The sequence below is a fragment of the Pelophylax lessonae genome (genome assembly GCF_965119305.1).
Source record: "Pelophylax lessonae genome assembly, chromosome: 4".
NCBI lineage: Eukaryota > Metazoa > Chordata > Amphibia > Anura > Ranidae > Pelophylax > Pelophylax lessonae.
Genome location: NC_138771.1, coordinates 399,953,063 through 399,980,372, shown reverse-complemented (window position 1 = coordinate 399,980,372; position 27,310 = coordinate 399,953,063). Strand labels below are relative to the sequence as shown.

The window sequence follows — 27,310 nt, the reverse complement described above, 5'->3', positions numbered from 1 at the left end:
GGGGAGCGTGGCTTGTGAAATGAATATAGAAACATTTAATCCTATATAGGATCACATGAGCTCTGTGATAATTTCAGGGAGAAGAACGGTTGGCTGTGTTTACAACAGCCGACCGTCTTCCTCTCTCAGCGGGGAGCGATCGTGGGTGTCAGACGGCAATCAGAGCCGCCTGACCCATGCATGGGCTTCCCCGCTGCAGAGTGGGGCCGAGAGTGCACCGTGCTCGCCCCCTAGCTTCCCGTGCACGACCGATGTAGGTCTACGTCGGTTTGCAGGAGATCCACCCTGCCGCAGTAAAAACGCGGCGGGTGGTCGGGAAGTGGTTAATGCATGCCTAATCTCGGGCTCGAGATATTGATACTTCAAGTGCTTCTAGTTTATCTTTTACAAATTTAGGTAATCTCACTTCTAAGACATTTTTGTATTTTTTGTAACCTTATATACTCAAGTTTTGGCGATTCCTTCTGACGCACATTATATAAAGTACAATAAAAGTTTTGGAAAGCTTTTGCCATTTCTGTTGCGTAATGTTGCATTTCTCCTTTACTATTTTTCATTTTTTCTATATAATTAGATGTTTTTTTTCTTATTTAATAATCTTGTTAGATGTTTTCCTGATTTGTTTCCAAATTTATAGCTATGTCTGGCCACTCTGTTAAAACGGCATCTAACCTCTAGCTCCAGTAGATCTTTTAATTTGTCCCTTTTTAATAATAGATTTTCTTTGGTCTCCCTGGCCATATCTTTTTTTAGGTTTTTGTTCCAACTCATAAATCTCTGTTAACCCTTTTATTTGTTTAATCCTTTCTTTTTACTTTCCTAAAGCTATTGATATTATTCCTCTGATATAGGTTTTATGAGCTTCCCATAGTGTAGCCTTGGAAATATCTGGTGACTTGTTTTCTCTAAAGGTTTGCGCTAATTCTTTTATTTATCTTATTACCCACTTCTTCATCAAAAATCAAATCCTCATTTATTCTCCAATTATTCATATTTTTCTGAAATCCTACATATTTTATTTCTATTATAGATGGAGCATGATCAGAGAGAGTAATGATCCCCATTTTCCTGCTGGTTACCGTCTCAATTATTCTATGATCCATCATTACATAATCCAGTCTAGAATACGCAGAGTGCACGAAGGAATAATCTTTCTCAGTTGGATGTTGGATTATCCAAGCATCCATCATCTGTTCTTGAAAAAAAATCCTCTTTAAATTCCTTAACTGCTTTCCTTACGTCATCCATGCTTCCGACGTACAATTCAAGGCTAGATCCATACAAAAATTAAAATCTCCAGCCAAAATCAAAAAACCCTTTCTAAAAAGGGACAATTAATTTATTATTTTACCCAGAAATCTGCTGGGGTTTTTACTCGGGCAATATTTGTTTGTCAGAGTAAGATCCTCCCCTCCAGTTTTCCTTTTAAAAAGATATATTGGCCTAATGGATCCAATCTTCTCTCTTCAAGAATGAATCTGACCTCTTTTGCAAAACCAATTGCTACCCCTCTTGCTCTTTTAATTATTATTATTATTATTATACAGGATTTATATAGCGCCAACAGTTTGCGCAGCGCTTAACAAAATGAGGGCAGACATTACAGTTACACTACAATTTGGAACAAAAGGAATCAGAGGGCCCTGCTCGTTAGAGCTTACAATCTAAAAGGGAGGGTCAATTGATACAAAAGGCAATAGCTGTGGGGGATGCGCTGATGGAGCAAGAGAAACAGCGTTATTAGTTAGTAGCCGGGTAGGCTTCTTTAAAGAGAAATTTTTTCAGGGATCGTCTAAAGATGGATAGATTAGGGGACAGTCGGACAGATTGGGGTAGAGAGTTCCAAAGAATGGGAGAAGCTCTGGAGAAATCCTGGAGGCGAGCATGGGAAGAGGTGACAAGGGAGCTAGAGAGCAGGAGGTCTTGGGAGGACCGAAGAGAGCGGCTAGGTTGATATTTTGAGATCAGGTTAGTGATGTAGCTGGGGGCAGAGTTGTGGATGGCTTTGTAAACTGTTGTTAGCACTTTGAATTTTATTCGTTGGGTGAGTGGATTGGAGGACACTGAACGGTTGGTAAGGTGGATAAGTCTTGCAGCTGCATTCATTATGGATTGAAGGGGGGATAATCTATGTAAGGGTAATCCAATGAGGAGGGAGTTGCAATAGTCGAGGCGAGAGATAACCAGGGCGTGAATTAAGAGCTTGGTGGTGTCATTGGTTAAAAAGGGCTGTATTCTGGCGATGTTGCGGAGGTTAAGGCGGCATGATTTGGACAGGGATTGGATGTGAGCCTGAAAGGACAGTGCAGAGTCCAGGGTTACCCCTAGCACCCTGGCATGTGTGGAAGGACTAATAGTTATTCCATTGATCTTGACAGAGAATTCTGGGGAAGGGGCACGTAGAGGAGGAAATATTATGAGCTCGGTTTTAGATAGATTCAGTTTGAGGAAGTGGTGAGACATCCAGGCTGATATGTCTGTTAGTAGATCAGTGATGCGGGAGGAGACTGATGGGGTGAGTTGAGGGGTAGAGAGGTAGATTTGGGTGTCATCAGCATAGAAATGGTAGTGGAAGCCATGGGAGGCTATTAGCTGACCCAGGGAGGAGGTATAGATTGAGAATAGTAGTGGTCCAAGGACAGAACCTTGGGGGACCCCAACAGTAAGAGGAGTTGCAGAGGAGTAAGTGGAATTGTAAGTGACACTGAAGGTGCGGTGAGATAGGTAAAATTCGAACCAGTGGAGAGCACAGTCACGGAGACCGAGCAAACTGAGTTTTTTGATTAGGAGGGGGTGGTCAACAGTATCAAAGGCAGCCGAGAGGTCCAAGAGTAAGAGTATCGAGTAGTGACCATTGGTTTTTGCTGTTAGTAAGTCATTTGTAAGTTTTAGGAGAGAAGTTTCTGTGGAGTGTTGCCGGCGAAATCCAGACTGAAGGGGATCAAGGAGGTTATTCTCAATGAGGTGCTTGCTCAGGCGGTTGTAGACTAAACGTTCAAGGAGCTTGGAAGCAAAAGGGAGTAAGGAGATGGGTCTTAAGTTATTAAGATTGGAGGGGTCTAGCGAGGCTTTCTTTGGTATGGGAGTTACTAGCGCATGTTTTAGAGAGCTGGGGAAGATCCCAGTGGAGAGGGAGAGGTTGAAGATATGAGTTAAAGAGTGTAGGATAGAGTCAGAGGGTGACCGTAGTATTTGAGAAGGAACAGGGTCCAGGGGGCAGGAAGTTAGGTGGGCATTAGAAAAAATGTTAGTAACTTCCTCTACAGTAGTTGGGTTAAACAAGGGAAGTAATGATTGTGCAGGAGGACAAGGTGTGTAAGGTGAGGGAGATATCTTTAGTGTAAAAATCTCTTCACGAATTGCATCGATCTTATTTTTGAAGTGATTGGCAATCTCTTGGGCAGTGAGTAAGTTAGTGGGTGGAGGCAATGGAGGACGAAGTAGAGCGTTGAAGGTAGAAAAGAGTTGACGGGGACTGTGTGAGAGGGTGTTAATGAGAGTGATAAAGTAGGTCTGTTTGGCAGTGTGGAGGCAGGAACTGTATTTTTGGAGGGCAGATTTATATTGACTGAAATCTTGCTGTGACTTAGTCTTACGCCACAGACGCTCAAGAGCATGACTACGTTTTTTGAGGCTTCTGGTATTGTCTGTCTGCCAGGGTTGAAGCGGTCGGGGCCTGATTCTGTGTGTAGTGAGGGGGGCCAAAGCATCCAGGGTAGATGACAGTGAACTGTTGTAGACAGAAGTGGCCATGTTGGGGCAGGAGAGGGATGAGATTGTGTTGAAGAGACCATCTGTAGCAGAAAAAAGAAGTGAAGGGTTCAGATTGGAGAGTCACTGTAATACCATATCGGGTGATTTCTCGAGTACATTTTTACATTTGTATCTACTGAAATATAGGTCTCTTGTAAAAATGCAATACTAGCTAAGCTCCTTGCCCTAAAATGTTATGTCTTTTCATCGGGGCATTCAGACCTCTTACATTATATGTTAAGAATCTTAGTGTATCCATTACCTTTCTTTTTTTTTTTTCCAGATTTCCCAGTGTTTAGCAGGGAGAGGTCTGAAAATTTCGTATACACCATTTTTGTTTGTGCTCTTGCTTATATTTACCCAGAGAGATAATGGTAAGAATCTTAGTGTATCCATTACCTTTCTTTTTTTTCCAGATCTCCCCGTGTTTAGCAGGGGAGAGGTCTGAAAATCTCTTATAAACCATTTTTGTTTGTGCTCTTGCTTATATTTACCCAGAGAGATAACATCAAAAAAATATTTTCTTACTTTGTTACATCCCACATCTCCCTCCATTCCCTCTACCTCTACCCCCCCCCCACACACACACACAACACCCTCTTTTCCCTCCCTCTTACCCCCCAACCTTCCCAAAGTCTCCCTTCCCTTCTCCCCCTAAGTTGTTAAGATGATCATATTTTGATCCTAGGGTAGTCAACTGCTGCCAAAGCCCACCTTGCCCTGCTACCTAATTCTTCAGGGTGATGCTCTAACTGGCCATGCACATGTTGACTCTCTCTTACCAGGAGAGGTGATCTCCAGCTTCCCAGGCTGCCATCCTATAGACTCCCTGACTAGTTCTATACCCCCCCCCCTCCCCCTCCCCCTCCCCCCAACCCACTCAGATTTTATTATTTTTCAGGTCAGTTCCTCTTTTTCTTTGAAGATAATCTCCACTGCTCCTTTTCTTCTGAGTTATTTTCTATATTCTCTGCATCATGCCAGCCTGGCAAAGTTGGCTCAGGGATGTCTAGTTTCTTACAAAAGTCATGCGTTTCCTCCAGGAAACATCCTAGCAGTTCGGACATTTTTGCTTTCTATTAGGCAATGCATGTGGAAACCTTACAAGCGGACCAGAACAAAATAATGGGGTTGGCAACTACATGGCAGATGAGGTTTAATGTTGAAAAATGTAAAGTAATGCACTTGGGCATCAGAAATAGAGGATTAAAGATTTTTTTTTTCCATGTTTTCAGTAAGGTCTTGTGTTGAGTCAGGTATTCTGCGGATTCTTATATTTTTCCTCCTATTTCTGTTATCTTGATCTTCCATTTTATATACTAAACCGCGTAGTTTCTTTTTACTTCATTCATTTCTTTTCTCAGTTCTTTTATTATAGTTATATGATTATCCTGTCTTCATTCCAGTTCTTCTACCCTGCCCAGGGCATGCCCTAAGTCCATATGTATCTTCAGTTTCAGTTTTTAAAGATCTTTCAAGTTCCGCAAACATTACAGCCATTTCACCCTTTGTAGGCGATTGATCTTTTAGAGATTGATCTGCTTCTTGCTCCATTTCCAACTCATGCTCCACTCTCGATTGTGATGTAATATCCATATTTAATGATTTACTTTGTTCGATCTTTTCTTTTACCTCATTTTGCTGTCTCTCCTGAGGTAACTTCTCTGCAGCATCTTTATGTGTCATATTTCCTAATTGTCACGGGACTAGAACTCACCCTTGGTGATTTGACAGCTGCACCCCCTCTTACTGTTTTACCTCTCTTTTTTTCCCCTTTTCCTCCTCTCAAACACACAGTAAGAGAAGAGAAAGAGAAAGCAAAGATTCTCTCAAGAAGGTCAAGTAAGTTTTTCGGATGTATTATGTCACAGATGTAATGTGTCGCAGAGTATTGCAGAGTGTCCCAGCCAGCAGTTTCCAACAGGTCAATCAGCTTCAGTATAAAGTCCCAAAGAAAAAGACTTCCATGGACTTTAACACAAAGTGCAAAACAATTAATGCAGTTCATTCAAATACAGATATAGCAGATCTTCATACATCAAGCATTTATCAAGCATGCAAAATAAATATGGTAGATGTATAATAAATCTCTCTGTTAAAGGATTTGTAGATAACAGAGTCTTAATAGAATCATACGGAGGCTAACTTTTCCCAGCAAACAGTCAATATTAAGAGTCTAGTCCAATAGCTGATTATGCATATATCTTTTGATATCCTTTTGACAAGTTTCTCTTCTAGCTTATACAGCTTTCCTTCACCTTTAATTCAGACAAAAAACAAAAAAAAAAACAAAAAAGAAAATGGCTTTGGCTCTTTGCTGCTTGCATCTTCATACTATGCTTTCTTCTTAAGGTTTTTTAATAAACCCACAACTGAACAGCTGATTAATCCAGATCTTCACCCACACTCACCAGCTGTGGCTGAAGACAGCAGGGAGGCCGTTCCTGAAGTCAGCTGTTTGATGGTCAGCTGTGCGGAGAACTGTAAAGCTCTGTGAGCCAGCGGCTGTAACCACCCGAGCCCACCACTTTTATAAAATAAGGTCTGCAGGTATTGACAGCAGGGTTTGCTCTTGGATACGGAACTGGCTAAAAGGGCGTGTCCAAAGGTTGGTAATAAACAGCGCATACTCAGACTGGTCTGAGGTAGTAAGCGGGGGTCCCCCAAGGCTCAGTCCTGGGACCAACCTTGTTCAATTTATTCATAAATAGCATTGAGGTCGGAGTCAGTAGTTCGATATCAGTTTTTGCAGATGACACAAAATTGGCCAGGGCAATAACTTCACAGCATGAAGCAGATATCCTACAGAATGACCTGGACAAAATAACCGAGTGGGCAACGACATGGCAAATGAGGTTTAATGTGGAGAAGTGTAAGGTTTTGCACTTGGGGATTAAAAACATAAAATCACAATACACGTTAGGAGGGGAACCCTTGGGGGAATCAAAAATGGAGAAAGATCTGGGAGTCTTGGTTGATGATAGATTAGGCAATAGCATGCAATGTCAAGTGGCAGCTGCCAGAGCCAGCAGAATATTAGCATGCATAAAGAAGGGGATGTATTCCAGAGATAAGACTATAATCCTTCCACTTTATAAAACTCTGATCCGACCACATCTGGAGTATTCTGTCCAGTTCTGGTTGCCAGTCCTCAGGAGGGATGTGTTGGAGCTGGAGAGAGTCCAGAGAAGGGCAACTAAACTGATTAGGGGATTGGAGGACCTTAATTATGAAGAGCGTCTGCAATCGCATTGATTTATTCTCCCTGGAGAAGAGATGCCTGAGGGAGGACATGATAGCAATTTACAAATATCTCAATGGGGATCTCAGCTTAGAAAAAAAGCTGTTCAGTCGAAGGGATTGCACGAGGACTCGAGGGCATACAATGCGATTAGAGGAGAAGCGTTTTAACCTCAGGCAACGTGGCGGGTTCTTTACTGTGAGGGCTACAAGATTGTGGAATTCTCTACCACAAGAGGTGGTTTCTGCGGGAAGTTTGGTGGCTTTCAAAAGACTCTTAGACGTACATCTCAAGGATCAGAACATTCAGGGCTATGTGAGATGATTACAGCCACACACACCTACACAGGTTGAAGTGGATGGACTATTGTCTTTATTCAACCTCATCTACTATGTAACTATGTAACCACTCTCCTGGCTCTCCCGATGGCGGACGGTGGTGAAGGGCAGAGGAGGAAGACGGCAGTGTCCAGCTGAGTGGGGCAGATCGAGGCAGGAGAGCACAGCGGGGAGAGACAGAAAGGCAGAAAAGGGAGCTGCTTTCTCACTGCCACCTTCAAGGATGGGAGGGGGGTCTCCCCAGTCAGCTCTACATGCACGTCATGAAAGGTTCCTCCCCCCCTGTGCACCCATGTTTGCCTTGTGAAACCTGAAGACAGGAGGGTCCACCACTGATGGGACACAGAAGTCACTCTTCAAAGGTGTACCTCACCGCAAAGCGTTTAGGAACCACAAAGGGACGTTTTGGACGCTCCCATTCTTTGTAGACAAACTTGTCAAAGTAGGAAGGACAACTTTTGCAGTGCGAGACAGCTTGTGAGTGCCAAAAGGAATGCCCCCCTCTGCAGCCGCCTCCATCTTCAAAATCTCCAGCATGGAGAGCGGGAGATCAGTGTATCAACCAACGCCTTCTCATGCGCAGCTACTGTTGTGTAAGAATCATCCTATCTTAAGAACAGGGAGCATAGCTACAAGCTCCTCAGGGTGGGCCACGTCCATGGCGGCAGAGCAAGATTCAGGATCTGATGAGACAGATCAGGCAAGGGAGGGTGGAGGGTGCTTTCTGCTAGCCTGACGCCCAAAGGCCACCTCCACCCAGGAAACAAAAGACTCCAGGACAGCCATCAGTGCATCAATGGAAGGCTGGGACCCAGAGGGACCTGCTGCCTCTGATAGGGGTTCAGGTGGTTAAACACGCTCCTGAGACACCATGAGTGACAAGGGAGAACCCACCAGCCAAACATGTCCAGCACTGCTAGGGGACCCACCTGAGGCACCACACCCGCACTACCACAGGGGTACCCAGAGGCAAAGGCATCCCGGAACCTGCAGCAGAGAGAGGGAGGTACCCCACCAAGACTCACCAGCCCACCGGAGGAGTGTTGGTCTGCACCAGTGATAGCCAGGAATCCATGTGCGGCATCCAGGGGAAAAGGAAACCTAGGAGTCGACACCAGGGGAAAGGGAGGGCCCCCCATAGCCATATTCGCCACCCCAGATGCTCCACTGTGATGGCCACTGCCCCTGCGCACGCCAGACCAACCAAAAATGGCCGCTGGACTACACAAACATGGCTGCCGGGAGAGAAACACTCAGAGGCCCCCAAAATCATGATTCCGACCACGGAAAAATGGCAGCCATGAGGCGCTCACGAGGCTCCCTGGGACCAAGAAAAGAGCCCTGGAGCCTAGGCCACCACTCTGCAGTGGGAGGGGGACCCAGGCTGAAAGACCACTACACTGGCAGCGCCCACCTTATCAGGGAGTCCATCCCGCCGGTGGCATGTCCGCCCACCCTCCTACCGATATTGTGCTGCATACACCAGCCCAGCCGTTGATTGTAGGCCTCACAGGAAAAAAACAGGAGAAGAAAAAGCCATTTAAAAAGAATAAGTTGCCAGAACCAAAGATCCCGTAAGGAGCTAGGAGTTCTGAGTTTACTACCTATATATTACAGCAATGAACCCAGAGCCAGCCAGCCAAAAACGAGTATGTTTGGAAAGAGGTCACAAGGACAATCCCTATATTATACCGATACAGAAATGGTATACTTATTTGCATTTTGAATACACTAATGGCAATACAGTATGTTGGAATACAGAATGGTATTTTGTGCAACAATTACTGTACATGAGTATTTACTAGAGATAAATTCTTCAATCAATAGATGGCAGTGCTTATATGCTTGTAGCTGCATCTATGGCATGCTCTGTGTCTTTTCCTTTAAGTTTTTCCTGTTAGCAGAGAAGCATTAAAGTACATGTGGACTGTTATATAAGAGAGTAAGGAGAAGACTTTAAAATATAGGAAAAGCAGTTGTACAGAAGATGGATCAGTGAATAATAAATAATTCCACATTTTTAAATTTCCATGGCAAAACCTCCAAAACCCAGAAAAGTCCTTGGAAAGTATGCAAATATAGCCTGTAAAAAGTAGCGAAAAGGAACTGAAGCAGGGCCTGAGCTCAGACTCTGGATCTGAGGAGGCAGAAGAAGCAGGTGAAGGCAGGGAGCGCTTTTTGCTAGCCCATTTGCTCAGGACCAAATCTACTTTGGACACCAAGGAATCCAGGACAGCTGTCAGTGCAAATACTTGTTGAGCCCCAGAGGGCCCCACCACCACTGAGAGGGGAGCAGGTGGTGTAACATGCTCCATGGACCACATGAAGAGGGGAACCCAAAAAAAGAAGTGTAAAACACTTCAAAGTGGACACCCCACTGCGTTGTGGTACTACAAGGCCCAGCACAGAGCACTACCTGCAATAGCAGGAAGAGGGAGCGAAAGCCCCAAAAAAGGCACTAACCACACCGGTCAGGTGCTCACAGCCCGAACTATCTGCACACCATGCGGCGATCAGGAAGAGTAAGATCGCCGCATCAGCACTAGAGGCCGACTGCTGAATCACCGCCCATCTGACTCCAAAAACATGGCCAAAGCTATTTGCAATGGGAAACCATAGGAAAATGGCAGTACACTGCTCCATTGTAATGTGGGTGCTGTCGGCCAGGAGAAAATGCTGCAAATCAGCCAGAAGCCAGTTCGTATGTGTCCTCGCAAGATGTTTAACTCGCAGGCCAGCCCCCGTCCAGTGGGTCTATGTCGCAGCCGACCTAGCGCGGAGCTGCGGTCTGCACGCACACGCTGGCTGGACTGAGGGGACCACAAGGATTTAGATTATCTAGTGCATTACCCTGTCCGGCACTTGATTGTAGATTTTCACAGGAACAAAATAATAAAATGAGGATAAAATTATATTTCAAAAGAAAAAATGGCCAGGACCAGAGATTCCATCAAGGAACTATGTCCTTACTTCTAACTAGGCGGAAAAAAAAAACTGAATACCTATAGCAGGGACTGCTTCGCATAGGCGTGCTCAAGCTTTTTTCTCTGCCTAGTGTCTTACTACTGTAGGGGGAAGTATAACCGTACGGTCATGAAGATGAAGAGCTATGTCCGTCAATGAACGAAAGAGAAATGTGCTTTCAGAAATGACATACTTTAAGTTTAAAAACGTTAAGCAAAAATTTCTTGGCTAGAGTTTCATTTTGATAAAACCACAATTTCAGTCTGTAGTCCAAATGGGGAGTAAGAAGCCTAGGGTGCCATTCATAGATGCAGTACAGTCAGTGAGCATTGTCACCCAATGACAGGATGTGCATTACTGGCAGGATCTCTTCGCAAAAAAAGAAGGAAAAAAAGTCTAAAACAAATACTGCAGCCCCCACATCTAATGACTAGAAATTTACAATATATTACATTTTGGTCATGGTCATACATTTTAAAACTGTATTAAACCCAAAAACAAAAATGTATTATATTGAAGCCTACCAATCAGATGTGGTGGCTAAAATGTTTACTTTTCTTTGGCTTTTTCCCTCTGTTTTTACCTGGTTATCTGGCCAGTAACACACCTCCTGTATTAGTGAGACACAACACTGGAGGAATGAGAATAGGAGGCACGGCAATCAGCAGCATTGTCAGCATGGGGGGGGGGGGGGGGAGGTCGTGTTAAATGTATTAGCAGATTTAATTACACTAACCAATTGAAGCCAAACTTAAGCTCACATCTTGTAAGCAGTTACTGTTATGTCTTGGCCGGGAGTCAATCTGGTGATCTGGTGTGTTCTGGGTCGTCTCCCTTCTGCCTGGGCCATGGGGTGATTCCAATTCTGTGCAAGCTTCTCATTATCAGCTACCTTTTGGTATGAGACTCTTGCTCCACCCAGTGGCCATCTGTTGTCAGTTACCTGATCCTATGACCCATAAATATCCTCTTCCACTTCCTGCTGGCGCCTTAATATAGCTTTTGCTTCCTGCTTGTCTGCTGTTTATGTTCTATGTCTTGTTGCTGACCTTGGCTTACCCTGACTACTCTTCGGATCACCCCCTTGGATTGTACCGACTCTACCTAATTCACAAACTCAGCTCACTCTGGACCACTTTTCTCTCCCCCTTGGGGTCTGGCTCCTGACCTACTCCTAACCGTGAGTCCTTTTCTTGTTCCCCGAGTTTACTGGTTGCACTTTAATTGGAGGTCCTGATATTTTGGCTGCAAGACCCTATCCGCTCCTACACCCGATACGGAGATAACAAGACTACTGGTCAGGAAACTGGAGGAGCGGTGGGCGTCTCTGGCAAGCCTAACAGTTACAGCAAAGAGTATTTTTTTTTCCCCTGTTGGGATGGCATGAATAAATAAAAGCTTATCATTTTAAATCATGTGCCAGTGTTAGGTGGTTTGTCTCATTCATGGAAAACGGATACATTTTGCTTGGGAACTTGGGCCTTAAAAAAAAAAAAAGACTAATATAGCTATCACATTTAAGAATTTGTAAACTGCAATATAATAACGGTTTGTTTGGGGGCTTAATACTGCTTTAACGTTAGGTATTGGATTATTTAACTGCTTTACGGCGGAAGGCAGCCGCTCCTGGGTAAATTACCGTGGCTGTACGTCGCTCACTCTCAGGAGGCTAGAGGGCGAGCGCGCGCTGCCGGCGGTGAGCTCCGGCCCCCGCTCGTCAGCAGGGAAGCCGATGCAGCGGGCAGGCGGCACCGATTGCCGTCTGATACCCACAATTGTTCCCCGCTGAGAGAGAAGACCGGTAAGCTTCTATATAGGATCAGATGTCTCTATGGTAATTTCAGAAGCCATGCCCCCCCACAGTTCGAATCACTCCCCTAAGCTCACATTTAACCCCTTGATCACCCATAATGTTGACCCCTTCCCTGCCAGTGTCATCATTACAATGACCGTGCATATTTTTAGCACTGATTAATGTAGTAATGTCACTGGTCCCCCCAAAAGTGTCAAAAATGTCAGTCAGGGGTCCGCCGAAATGTCGCAGTCCGGCAAAAAAAAAAAAAAAATCCCATCTCGCCGCCATTACTAGTAAAGAAAAAAAAATAAATAAAAATTACATAAATCTTTGCCGTAGTTAGTAGACGCGATAACATTTGCGCAAACCAATTAAAATACGCTTATTGCTGTTTTTTTTTCCAAAAATATGCAGCAGAAAACAAATTGGCCTAAAATGTTAAAAAATGTTAATTTTAAAATTTTTATTTTTGAGAATGTCCTATAGCAGAGTGTGAAAAATATATATATATTTTTTTTTTCAAAATTGTCCCTCTTTTTTTGTTTATAGCGCCAAAAATAAAAATCGCACAGGTGATCAAATACCACCAAAAGAAAGCTCTAGTTATAAGGGAAAAAAGGACACCAATTTTTTTTGGGGTACAGCATCGCACGACCGCACATTGTCCCTTAAAATAAGCAGTGCCAAATTGAAAAATAGGGCCTGGTCAGGAAGGGGGCAAATCCTTCTGGTCTTAAAGTGGTTAATGTTTAATGATTGCTCAGGTTTCAATCTTTTCAGAGTGGACAGCGGTGACTGGAGCGCTGGGACTGAATAGGGCATAGGAGCGGCTGGCTTTCCGCATGGTGGGAGGCAAAGCTGGCTGTCAACCAGGCAGCTGGGTGGATCCCAATATTACCTGGAGCAGCTCTGCCACATCAGCTGATAGTGGGCAACAGCTAGCTATTGGCTGATTCTGCATTACAGGAGAGCAAAGCTAAATGCACTCCTGTGATCAAAAAAAGAAGTATGGCCAAAAAAGCTTTGGCAATACTTCTCTTAAGACATCATCATAGTTTAAAGCTCAATTACTGTCAAAGTGTGCTGTTCTCCTCAGTTATTTGTACATTGCATTATCATCTTTCTTTCACTTGTTGTTTCTATGCATTGTTGTACTGCTGTTCTTGTTAAGTAAAGTTTTTTGACATCATGGGCGTGGTTTTTCAGACAGTGTGTCTTGTCACATCCAGCAGCCATCTTCAGTTCCTTATGGCTGTGTGACTGAAAACTCCACATTTTTGGACTTGTGAAAAGGCATCAGTTTTTGACCAGCAGTTAGCCTCAGGATAGACACCAACAGGACAGTATTGATACCACTACTACAGAACAGTATTGTATCACCGTCTATTGCTGTATCTGGATTGAATAAACCCACGTTTGATTTCATCTTCATGCCTAAGTCTGGATTCATCTAACCTGAGCATCTGCCGGTCCGGTCTGCCCCACTGCTTGGATACGAAGGTAGGAAGTCACACAGCTATTATCAGTTATACCTTCATTCGCCTTCATGTGGGGACAGAACACAAAGGAATAGACTTTCAGTGAGATTGACATTATACCAACAAACTGTTTTCACAGTCTTAGATCCACTTGCCTGTTAGTAGTTATGCACGTGTCTAAATGTAGATGTATATATTCAAAGAATATGCCTCACGCCTAGGAGTGCCTAATATGATGTGTACTAGTTAATACAAAAGTATATATTATATAACGGAGCAGCTGCTATAGATAAAATTGATTGAGTAAAGAAACCCCCCGGCTAAAAAGGATAATATAGCGCTTGCTGGTAAAATGCAAATAGGGATAAAATACCAATCTAAAAGCATAAAAAAGCTAAAATATATGCCCTTAAAATGCACAGTAAGACAGTATATATAAATAAATGACAAAGTAAATGGATAAGTGTAATAGTAGTGCCAGGTGAAGTCCAAAATAGTTCAAAAGTGACTGTGTGATGAAAAGTCCAAAGAAAGTGCCAGGAAAAAGTGCCAGTGCTTGGTGCTGAATCCTCCAATGTTCCAGGAGATCCAATCACAAAGGTGACTTTCAAAGGAGAAATAGGATGTAAACTCACCTCTGAAGACGTCATATGCTCTGACAAAACGCGCGTCAGGTGGAACGCACGCCGTCAACCCGGAAGTCGAGCCTGGAACGCAAACCGCTCTCCACGCTACAGACAGATACCGGTGGACAGCTAGCATTTTATCATCCATTTTTTATCCATGTTTTGCTACCCACCTCAATAAATAATACTTTTAACGGTACTGCACCATCCGGAGCCTCTTTTTTCTTCTCCCTAATCCAAATTGGAGGACCTCAGGGATCCGATCCATTTACCTTGGAGAATCCCGGTCTAGGGGGACCAGAGCCCAGCAGTCACCTTTTCCCTGACCTGGATTGGTCATAAAGCACTACTGGTCTCTTTGTCATATGACATTTGAGACCCACCATATCTGGTGAGTTTACATCCTATTTCTCCTTTGAAAGTCACCTTTGTGATTGGATCTCCTGGAACATTGGAGGATTCAGCACCAAGCACTGGCACTTTTTCCTGGCACTTTCTTTGGACTTTTCATCACACAGTCACTTTTGAACTATTTTGGACTTCACCTGGCACTACTATTACACTTATCCATTTACTTTGTCATTTATTTATATATACGTGTCTAAATGGCCATTATACTTTTATTCTGTGCACTGATTAACACACACATGCAATGCAGTGGTAAGAATGCTTGTGCTTAGGGGTGTGGCCATTACTCAGCTATGCCATCACTAAGGGAAGCAGCATTTCATGCAAAAATAAGTCACAATCATAAGATGCAGGTTAACAGGACTATAACGAGATAAAAAAAAAAGTGTAAGATTTCAATTGCCCTTTTTTACTTTATTAAGGGTGCAGTAGGGGAATAAAGAGATAGGGAACGCTATATTGTTCAAGGTACTTTGGTAGGTTGCTGGAAAACTATACATTTAAGCCTATTCAACACCTTTCAAACACCTATGACACCATTCTGTAATTAACAACCCTTTGGCATATTATCATTGATGTTTACAAAAACAACAATCATGACAAAGTATAAGAAAGAACTACCTGTGATGAAAGTCTATAATAATGTGCGTAATTTTCAAAATGTAATTATACATAATAAACCTGAAAGAGAATCTGACTGGTTGCCCTTTAAAAAGAACGCAACTCTTCTAAACCAGGAGAGAGGAAGTAGGTTCATAAAAAACATGTAAATGAGGTATGTAGGACAGGTTACCTTGTTTTTGGCTGAGGTCTGCAGGAAAATGTGGCGAGTGGGAGCTGTGACTGAATGGCTCGTTGTTGAATGGAATGAGAGGTGTGAGTGGATGGACCCCATGCGATGGCTGGACCACAGGAACCTTACTGGACTAGAAGACAAAACAACAAAATCTTCTGTAAAACTCACAAGTTTAAAAAACTAATTTTACATCCGGTAAATATCAAATAGGTGTTAAAAAGCAAAACTCATGTTTTAATTTGATTCAAAGAGTATTTTTGATAAATTTCCTCAGGCTAGGTTCACACTATTGCGGCTGCGATTTGATCCAATTTTCAGGGCAATAATTGAATATGACTTGATTGGGTTTTGATGCATTTTTAATACTAGTGCATTTTTGGGTAGGGGAAGGAGACTGAATGCTGGTTGTTAAGGGGTCTGCACCCTCTGGTGGCCTAACTGCCAGTGGGGGGGATTTACCACAACTGGAGTGTGCAATCTGGTGCAGCTCTGCATAGAAATCAATCAGTTTCCAGGTTTTATAGTCAAAGCTTTAAGTGACACTAAACCCACATAATAAAAAAACTATCAATAAATACTGTATTACATGCTATTCATACTTTGTCACCATGAGATTTGTTTTCTGTATTCTGCAAAAAATGTGGTTGATCTTGCTGCTCTCTGTCTCCACCTTCTGTTCATGTGCTCAATTCAGCTAGGGATTTTTCAGTTGTTGTGAAAACTCTGTTTTCAGTGAGTTTCTATGCTGAGCATTTCCTACGTATCACATCTGAGCAGCCCATGCGACTACACAGTCACACATGTGGGTGTATAAACAGTGGTAAATGACAGCCCACTCTGTCCATCCTCCAAGTCTACTAACCAGCTCAACACAATTGGGCAGGATAAACACAATGGGTCAGCTAAACACAATGGAGCAGGATATTACATGTAGATGGTAATTGTTATTCTAAGGCACAGGCTGGAGGGGCATGACACAGCTTGTGACTAGCAGAAATATGCCCATACCATGTTATTTCCACTAAATACATATTTAATTTCAAATATATATTTGTATGCCAATTTAAAAACATTTAGATTTATTTTTACTCTGTATTCCAAAGGCTGTTTTTTTTTTTTTTTTGAAGATGTGACCAGCAGCAGAGGACTAGAGCCTCCCCTGCTTGGGTTTCCCTGCAGACAGGCTGGGAAAGATCTGGGTTATGTGACAGCTGTATATCAATTAGTAAAAAGGTACTTCAAATGAAATAATTGCAAACCCATCATCCACATACAGAAATAGAAGGGACAATGTAAATGAAGCAGTGTGTGTTTAGTGTCACTTTAAAGCGGCTTTCCACTCAAAAGTTGAACTTTGCTTTAAGTGGTCCTCACATCCTGACATGCCACATTTGTTTCAGCAAAGAAAGAAACACATAGATCAGCCGATACTGACCCCAAGGAGCCACCAGTGCATCTGTGCCGTCGGCCAGAGGATGCCGAGACCTGGCTACAAACCTCTGTACCTTCTCGCCGAGCCGAGAAACTAACAAGTCTACATCGGTTGTCCCCCACCGGATACACAAGTCGAAACAACTCCATGGGGAAGCACGCATTCCCCCGATCCAACACCTAACGACTCAAGTAATCCGAACCAGCCAGTTCTTTGCTCTGGGTACATGCACTGCGGAGAGGGCTGGAACAAAATTTTCTGCCCATATTAAGATCTCGGCCACCTCCCGGGCCGCCAGGACACTCTTGGTGCCCCCCTGATTGACGTAAGCCACGGCCATGGCATTGTCTGATTGAATACGAACTGGACAACCCTGCAGATGATTTGGCCAGTGACTCAAGCAAAGTTTTATTGCTCTGAGTTCCAGAATATTGATCGGACGTCTGGACTCTTTCAGAGTCCAGGTCCCCTTGAAACGTAGCTTTCCAAGTACCCCCCGCCAGCCAGACAGGCCTTCATTCGTGGATACCACGGTCCAATACAATTGCAGGAAGGGCTTGCCCTGACGCAGGGGAAAGGAACGGAGCCATCACAGAAGAGCACTTCTTGCATTTTAACTCAACCGAAAATCAGATTGTCCAAAGATTTTGGATCCTTGTTCCACTTGATAAAAATACTCCTTTGCAGATGTCTCGTGTGGAACTGAGCAAGCGGAAACGCCCCGAAGGTAGACACCATCAGGCCTAGAGCTCGCATGCAAGTCGGTAATGAGGACAGAGTGCTGGATAACAGCAATCTAATCGCCCTCTGCAACTTTTGCAGCTTTTCCAGGGGAAGAAACACACCCTCGCAGAGGCCGAGTTCAGAGTCGGTCCCAGATAAACCATTTTGGAGGCTGGGACCTGAGCAGATTTTCTGAAATTGATGGCAAACAGAACTCTTGCAGAGTCCGTACAGTGATTGACAGATCGACCACCAAAACTAAGTGGGAGTCTGTGCTCTTAAGAGGAGATCGTCCAGGTACCAAAGTATCGCAATCCCCCGCTGTCACAGTAATGCCAATACTGGAGCCAACACATTGGTGAAGACCCTGGGGACAGAGGCGAGACCAAAGGGTAACGCCACAAATTGATAATGTCCCTCCCCTACAGCGACGCAAAGGAAACGCTGAAGTCCAGCGTAAATAGGGGATGTGCAGATATGCATCCTCGATATCTATAGAGGCCAAAAAGTCCCCTTAGGAACGTAGGAATGTCACTACCGTGCGAATGGACTCCGTTCGAAACCTCAATACCCGCACCCGCACAAAGCGATTCAGAGCCTTGAGGTCCAGAATTGGACGCACTTTTCCTTCTTTCCTGGGAACAGTAAACAGATTTTAATAAAACCCTTGAAAGCATTCCCGAGATGGAACCGGCACAATCACCCTTTGAGACAGCAGACTTTGTACTGCCTCTCGTAGATCCCTGAACTGATCTGAAGATAGGAGTAGATTGGACAGGAAGAATCTGTCCGACAGTCGGGACCTGAATTCAATCTTGTAACCCGATCAGAGCCCATTTGTCCTGAATCAAGGGGGTCCCTGCTCCCGGACAGAAAACAAAGACTTCCCCCTACCCCAGATATGGGTGAAGGCATCCCTCCATGCAGACGGAGATTTGTGTACAGATCTGGAGGGGCTTGTTCTCGGCTTACCCGACCAGGTCTTCTTGGAACCCCCAGATTACCTAAATGGCTTAGGTCCTTTCAACTGCGTGCCGAAGGCACAAAGGGGCCGGCTGTGTGCAGAAAATAAGGGCTCCATCTATTACGCGGTAACTTGCCCTTAGCGGATAGAGGAAGAAGAGTAGTCTTTGATCAGTTCATCCAACAATGACCCAAATAGGCGGTCCCCCGTAAAGGGGAGATCTGATAGAGCCTTTATAGAAGCCTGGTCCGCAGACCAGCTTTTTAGCAACACAATTTTGTCACAGTAGGCGGGAAAGAGGAGTACCTTTGCCGCTTTTAGGGGATCTGCAGGCCCCGAGGGGACCAGCGCCCCCATGTTAACATTTTCTGCACCGATACAATCAGTGCATCCACCAGCGCCCTTGCATGTGCAGTAAAAAAGGAATTATTCTCAACGCAGAGCACCCGAAGTGCGTGGACACAACCCCATTAGTCGCTATATGCTAAACTCACCCTGAGAACATAACGGGGGAGGGGGGGGTCGCCTGATCCATTCGCGAGTCCGCCGTCAGCTTGATCAGCAGCTCGGACAGGTTGGACAACCTGGGTTTGTCACTCAGACAGCCAGCTCCATCAGCCGCATGTAGGCCACAAGCTGCAGCCTCAATTTTTGGCCCGTTACGGCAATGTGAGGCGTTCCGTCAGCATCTGCTGGACAGTTTGGTCAGGTACCCGGACAGCCACAAGTAGGCCGCAAAGCCGGGGGCCTCAGTTTTCGGGTCGATCCGGCCATGTGAGGCATGCATCCGTCGGCAGTACCGTCCGCTCATCTCGGTCAGCTTGGTCAGGCACTCGGTCAGGTACCCGGACAGTCGCGAGTAGGGCGTAAATCTTCCGCCCAAACCAGCCACGTGAGGCGCAGACCCACGGATGAAGAAACCCCCCCAAGCCTATAACCATCGCAGGGAGCCCAAAGTCACTAACCCCCAGGGGGGCTAGGAACTTGCTCAAAAACCCCTGTGTGTGATCCAGACAACACGGTCAGCAACAACCGCATCCACCCCCCCCCCCCTTACTGGAGCAAGTGGCAAAGGAGGGGGGCGTGGGGGTAGGTTGGGGCCAAAAGACCACCATGAATGTTAGAGGTGCTGGGGGAAATGGAAGGGAACCCCGGGGTCCGACAATCCCAATGAGGGGTCCACGTCCACCCCGGGACCGCAATCGCTATGGGGGGACACTACTGACCATACCAATGACAATTGGGTGGGCGCCACTCTGGACAGACTACCTCTCCACTTGGGTTGGGGTTGCTGACGGCCAAGGGGCATGCTGCGACTCAGGATGAACCAGGTCGTGTGCGTCCCGGTGAGATATTTCACTCTTGGGCTGTCCATTGGGGCTCTGTCGTGGCGAAGCCTAGCACGGGGCTATACCCTGCAAACGCTCGCTGGCAGGACTGAGAGACCTTAAGGATCTAGGATATCCAGTCTGAAACCCAGTCCGGCTGTTAATTGCAGTTCTCTCAGGAACTTAACTAGCTAAAAAAAATAAATAAACAAAAGGTTCCCTTTAAAATAAAAAAAACAAGCTAAGACCGAAGTCCCAGCCGGGAACTAGGTCCTTCTCCTAAACTAGGCAGAAACAAACTGAATCCTATAGCAGAGTGAGTAGGTGTATGCTTTCAGGGACTGCCCCATGGGTGTGGTAAAGTTTTTTCCTGCCTAGTGTCCTACTCCTGTAGGGGGCAGCATAACCCAATGGTTAGGAAGAATATGGAGCTGCATCTGTCAACGAACGATAGAGAAAAGGAGGATTGGCGCTGCTCTGTGCAAAACCACTTCACAGAGCAGGCAAGTATAACTTATTTTTAACAAAACAACAAGACTATAGTACCACTGTAAGCTGCAACTCTTCCAGAATGCTAAGATGTGTACAATCAAAGTGCAGTTTGGACATATACAGTAGGTAGGGCAAGTGCTGTCTCATAAACAATAGTGTGCCATCTAAAAATAAGATACAAACCCTGTGTGTCATATGTGCATCAACACACACATCCAGAAAAAAAAAAAAAATCAATCTTATAAATAAACCGTTTAATGATATTTCACATGCAACACTAAATACTGGTGATCGAACAACCAATTGTGCTTTAAGGAGATTGTTATTGGATATATAAACCAATCTATAATAATAAAATCCAAGTGTCTCTGCATCCAGTGTCCCTGTGTCCGTGGGATTGCACTACTGTGCATGTGCCCCACGGACAGCCGTTGGGAGTGCAGAGTCTTCGCCCCGCCCTACTTCAGTCTGTTAGGGCTAGACATCCCAAACTGTGGGTGGCAACCCACAGCATCATCTGAGTGAATAGCTGACACTGCTGCCAGCCCATAACAACTGCCTTTTCACATTACGGTGATGAATTATGTCATGAACAAAAAAGCCATTTAAATGTTGTATTCAATGTACTTCATAATGCATATGTATATATAAGACTTTGCATTTCATTCTGCACAATATATATATATATATATATATATATATATATATATATATATATATATATATTAGAAACAAATAAATACAGCATTGCACTTCAGCATGTGATCAGCTCTGCAGTTCTGTGGGTAATTTGCATAAACCACTCCCACCTACCAATCAGACAATTGAAGTTATCTGCTCAGCGGCACACATAGGCTCTGTGTACACCATCGGGGTTACATAGCAGATAAGAAGAGAGAGATAGTAGGAGACGTCTCATTACTCTGTGAAGCTGACATTTTGTACTGTGTATATTATATATATTTATATATATATATATATATATATATATATATATATATATATATTGTGGGGAATTAGCTCGGTGGCGGGTATGGATGACCCCTTGGGGGGGTGCGTTCACACAGGGAGATAGCCGAGAAGTGGTTGCAAACAACAGTTTGGTTTATTCATGCAATTTTCTTCAACACAAGTGCAAGCGTCAAAACATTGAAATAAAAATAAAACACAAAATAAATCCTTGCCACTGTGGGCGACTACCTTCTCACATACAGAAACCTACCTACGGAGTCTGTCTCCAACCTACTGTTGGGCAAACTTTGCTGATCCTACAGCAGACACTAAATAGTCCATTTACTTTCTCTTCACACAACAAATGTCCATTGAACATGTCCCTTTTCCTCTTCATATTGAACATGTCCCTTTGCTTTTCTCTTCACATAGAACACATTCCTTTGTTTGTCTCTTCACATAGCAACCATTCCTTTGCTTGTCTCTTCACATAGCAAACAGTGCATTTATTTCTTTCCACATAGAAATAGTCCAAGACCTCACCTTGAGTAGTCTTCACACTTTTTACCCTCCTCAGCGCACATCGCTCCAGGAGGTCTTCCCCATGCTCAAACAGCTTCAGGGGGCATTCCTTCTCCCATGCCCACACAGCGTCGGGAGGCACACATTTGACTGTCCTCCTCTCCCCAGCTCACACAGCGTCAGGAGGCAGAAATCCTTCTCCCATGCTCACACAGCGTCGGGAGGCACACATCTGACTGTCCTCTCCCCAGCTCACACAGCGTCAGGAGGCAGCAATCCTTAGACTTCCTTTGGACAAATTATAGAGGCCTTAACTTCCTCATTCCGAACAGCTGAAGGCCTTTCAACTTCCTTAAGCCGTCCTGGCTACCTTTTCAGCCGACACCCTATAGTAATTGGTGAATTGTCTAACCCAAGCAGAAGTGTATCTCCTGTCTGTGACAACATCCACAGATTTACCTGACTTCCTGTCACAATATATATGGAAATATTGTCTGATTAGAGAACACAAACACAGCTCTTATCAGGGCACATTAAAGGGGGACTCTTACGGCATTATTAAGGGGGACTCTGGCGGCATTATTAAGGGGGACTCTGGCGGCCTTATTAAGGGGGACTCTGGCGGCCTTATTAAGGGGGACTCTGGCGGCCTTATTAAGGGGGACTCTGGCGGCCTTATTAACCACTTTACCACCGGAGGATTTTCTTACGTCTGGGCCACTTTTTTTTTTTCGGCACTGTACGACTTTAACGGACAATTGCGTGTTCATGCAATGCTGTACCCAAACTAAATGTACATCCTTTTTTCCCACAAACAGAGCTTTCTTTTGGTGGTATTTGATCACCTGTGCGATTTTTACTTTTTGCGCTATAAACAAAAAAACAGCGACAATTTTGAAAAAATAATATTTTTCACATTTTTTTAATGAAATTCCCCCCCCAAAAATGTAAAAATCAAAATGTTTTATCATTTTAGGCCAATTTGTTTTCTGCTACATATTTTTGGTAAAAAAAAATCGCAATCAGCGTATTTTGATTGGTTTGCGCAAAATTTATTGCGTTTACTAAGGGAAAGATTTCTATCGTTTTTGGTGGGTTTTTTTTAACGAGTAATGGCGGCGATCTGCGATTTTTTTTGCGGGACTGCGACATTGCGGCGGACAGATCAGACCCTTGACTGACATTTTTGACACTTTTGGGGGTACCAGTGACATTACTACAGTAATCAGTGCTATAAATATGCACTGTTACTGTAAAAATTACACTGGCAGGGAGGGGGTTAATTTTTATTGGTGATCAAGGGGTTAATGTATGCCTGGTGCTTACTAACATGTGTGGGGGGAGGGGACTGAGTGACACAGGGACAGATTGCAGGTTCAGCTATGCTGAACCCTGCAATCTGACCCTGCCTGTCACTTAGGAGATCCGCCCGCTTTGTTTACACAAGCGGGCGGATCTCTACACTCGATTCCCCGACGATCGTGGAAGAGCAGCGGTGATCACCGCCGCTCCTCTTCTGGCCCGACTCCCGCTGTGACTGAATACAGCGGGAGCGAGCCTCCGGCGGCAGGTGGGCATGCGCCGCCGAGAGAGGGGAATGTCTAGCGACGTTGGTCTACTTTGCCAGACGTTATCGAGCCACGTTGCCGCAGTAGAGCTCTAGTAGCAGCGGTAAAGTGGTTAAGGGGGACTCTGACAGCATTATTAAGGGGGACTCTGACTGGGACTCTGACGGCATTATTAAGGGGGACTCTGACGGCATTATTAAGGGGGACTCTGACCGCATTATTAAGGGGGAGTCTGACCGAATTATTAAGGGGGAACTCTGACCAGGGGCACTTTAACCGGGGCTCATACAGGGGAACTCTGACCCGGACACATAAAGGGACACTGATGTAAGGAGGCACTCAGATGGGGACACTGATGTAAGGAGGCACTCCGATGGGGACACTAGATTGGATTGCTAGAGCAGCAGGGATGCAGTGCACAGTGCGTGATAGGTCGGACAAGGAGGCTAATGAGGGAGAGACTTAAAGATATTAAAAGGACATTGTATGAGGAAACTTATACTTGGAATTGCATGAGGAAACTTACACTTGGCAAACCCTTTGACTGTAATTATTGTGGTGAAAAAAGCGAATAGAGCCATGATTAATTTTTAAAGGAAAAAAGCTGTTGCTGTCAGGAAAAGGATAATTTAAACAGAGGAAAAAACCTGTAAATTACTGTAAAAAAAAAAAAAACGCAGAACATAGACACGCTATTAAAGGGACATTTATAAGCAAACTGACTTTAGTAGCAAAGTACGCCTTACTGGAACAAGTCTGTTTTTACCAATGTTTGATCATTTATATCTTGCGCCCGTTAATTTAACGGGCTTAAGGTCTAGTTCAATATAAAGTGACTGGTGCACTTTACAGACTACTTAAAGTAAAATAAAGCAAATATGAAAAAAAAAAAAAATGAATAAAAAAATGGTTATAAATAAGTAACATACCCACTCCATCCATATCCCTAGTGTTACGGTGTCTTCATGCAAAACCATTTGAAAGTGTCAGTGCTCCACCACTGTGTCCTGAATAAAATGATTGGCAGCTTACCAGAAGATCAGAGCCACAAGGGATCCTATGCACATATACGCATGTCCTGATGGAATGGATGCAGCTACTGATAGTCGCTTCCTGGGAGTTTAGAGTGAAAACGGGCTCTCAGTTCATAGATGTTAGGCGTTAAAATCAAGAAAAAATCACAGTGAATCAGGAAAAACTCCCAGTGAATTATCCTTTAATAAGCCAAAATTTTTCATAAAAATTGCAGTTACAGTGTATGATGAGATTCAGAGCAAACAATTGTAGTATCAGTGCGGCCGCCTGCAGTATGGGCCCATTAATGTCACACCGCTAGCTCCTGTCAGACCCGTTTCCCCTCAGAAGGCGTCAACTGGGTTTGACTGGGATTTCACAATGGTTTCGAATCCCAGTACTCCAGGGTTTTTTTGGTGCAGCGGTCCCTATACCTTAGAGGCTGAGCGCAACCTTTAAACACTTGCCGACCACCTGCTGCAGATATACTGCGGCAGGCTGGCTCGGCTGCGCGAACCCCTGTACAGGGAGTGATCCACAGGGCCAGCAGCCACGCTTGCCCCCGTGCACCAGCGATCGCTCCCCGCGACAAGAGAACGACGGTCTGCTGTTGTAAACACAGCAGGTCATTGCTCTCTCAGGAGGATCACAGGCACTCTGTGTTCATTCCAATTTAGGATCACAAGTCTCTCTGTTGATTTCACAAGTTTCTCCCCCATACAGTTAGAAAACACTACCCTAGGCTCACATGCCCCTGGGTTAACCCCTTCCTCGTCAGTGTCATTATTACAGTAGTGGAAGATAAGACCAGCGCCACTCTAAGTGCAGTAAACTCAATACTTTATTTGACATCTAATAATGCTGGGTACTCACAAGATAAAATGATTAAAAAGCATGATGAATGTGTGTAAAAAGATCCATTATTCCAGTGCCTGGGCGAGGAGGGGCTGATGTGCTCCAAACAAGTCCGTCCGACTGCGGGAGTAAGCAGTATCCGGACCCCAAGGACACCTGCAACGCCTCCGGCGGCGGACTTCCGGGTTGGGCGTAGAACGTGGGCGTGATGACGTAGGCGACGCGTTGTCGGAGCATGCGCTCCTTCCTCAGGCCTATGAACCCGCCATCTTGGAAAAGGGCATTATATAGAGGAGGAATGCTCGACTGCCGCAGGGTCCTAAGAGGAGTCCTATGCGGCAAATACCCTCACTGAGGACACCTGGACGGCAGTTCGAGCCTAAGAGCTAAGTGGGTATGGTTGAATATATACACACAGAGTATACATAAATAGATAAAAGTGGTCATATACTGCAAACTACAGGATTACTAAAAAAAGAAAATGACAGACATGATAAATAGAAACCTAATAGTAGGAAGTATTGTATCTGGAACCGATCCTAAAGGCAGCAAAAAATAATAAAAAATAATAATAATAAAAAATAATTAAAAAATAAATAAATAAAAAATAATAAAATTGAAAATAGATGATGGAAAACTAGATGCGACTGATAAGAATTACTGTGGGAAGGATAAGGAATAAAAAATAAATAAATAAATAATAATAAAAAAATAAAAAAATGTATAAATCTGGGTAATCGCCAGCAGGTGGTGCTGTGGAGCAGAGGAGCAGAGCGCGGGATCAGAGGCTGTCAGGGCGTGCAGGAGAGAGGAGTGTGTTGTGCGTGACCGACCGACCGACCGACCGACCGACCGCGTGTGAGTAACCCCCCCCCCCAGGAGAGCAGCGGCGGGGAGCGGCGCTCGAACCCCCCCCCCCCCAGAAGCGAGCGGCAAGCGGGTCGGGACCCCCCCCTCTCTTATCGCGGGTGGCGAGCGGTACAGTAAACCCCCCCCCCCCTTTTTTTTTTTTTTTTTTTTTTTTTTTTTGCGGCGGGCGGCGAGTGGTGCGGACCCCCCCCCCCCCTGACAGAGAGGGAGCAGAGGAGACTAGCGGAGCAAAGGCTGACCGGGAAGTGACAGAGGGAGGCGGGTGCAGAGCGGAGACTGACCGTCTGAGGGAAAAAAAAAAAAAAGCCAGGAACTGCTAGAGTCAGACTTAAAGGGACATACACTAGGTAAGTAAGACTGGTGACTGAGATTGTACACTGACTGAGGGTGTAGTGTAGTACCTGAGTACCTGTGAGTACCTGAGTATCTGTGAGTACCTGTTACTACCTGAGTATCTGTGAGTACCTGTGAGTATCTGTGAGTACCTGAGTATCTGGGAGTACCTGTGAGTACCTGAGTATCTGGGAGTATCTGTGAGTACCTGAGTATCTGGGAGTATCTGTGAGTACCTGAGTATCTGGGAGTATCTGTGAGTACCTGAGTATCTGTGAGTACCTGAGTATCTGTGAGTACCTGAGTACCTGTGAGTACCTGAGTACCTGTGAGTACCTGAGTATCTGGGAGTACCTGTGAGTACCTGAGTATCTGTGAGTACCTGAGTATCTGTGAGTACCTGTGAGTACCTGAGTATCTGTGAGTACCTGAGTATCTGGGAGTACCTGTTACTACCTGAGCGTTGTGCGTCTGACCGGGCTGTGCGACTCGGGGTTGTGCGTCTGACCGGGCTGTGCGACTCGGGGTTGTGCGTCTGACCGGGCTGTGCGATAGGGGTTGTGCGTCTGACCGGGCTGTGCGACTCAGTGTTGTGCGTCTGACCGGGCTGTGAGACTCAGTGTTGTGCGTCTGACCGGGCTGTGCGACTCGGTGTTGTGCGTCTGACCGGGCTGTGCGACTTAGTGTTGTGCGTCTGACCGGGCTGTGCGACTCAGCATTGTGCGTCTGACCGGGCTGTGCGACTCAGCGTGGTGCGTCTGACCGGGCTGTGCGACTCAGTGTTGTGCGTCTGACCGGGCTGTGCGACTTGGTGTTGTGCGTCTGACCGGGCTGTGCGACTCAGCGTTGTGCGTCTGAC

General features: G+C 45.0%; 1 protein-coding gene across 2 annotated transcripts in view; it reads right to left on the bottom strand.

The window, feature by feature from the left end:
- Positions 1 to 27,310, bottom strand: part of TCF7 (transcription factor 7) — a gene marked incomplete at its 5' end in the record, with an annotated part of 1,449,389 nt that overhangs the window by 723,355 nt on the left and 698,724 nt on the right. For both annotated transcript variants that reach the window (XM_082255193.1, XM_082255194.1), the window contains one exon: positions 15,397 to 15,529. In XM_082255193.1, the coding sequence (XP_082111319.1) occupies positions 15,397 to 15,529 (133 nt within the window). The remainder of the gene's footprint in view (positions 1 to 15,396; positions 15,530 to 27,310) is intronic.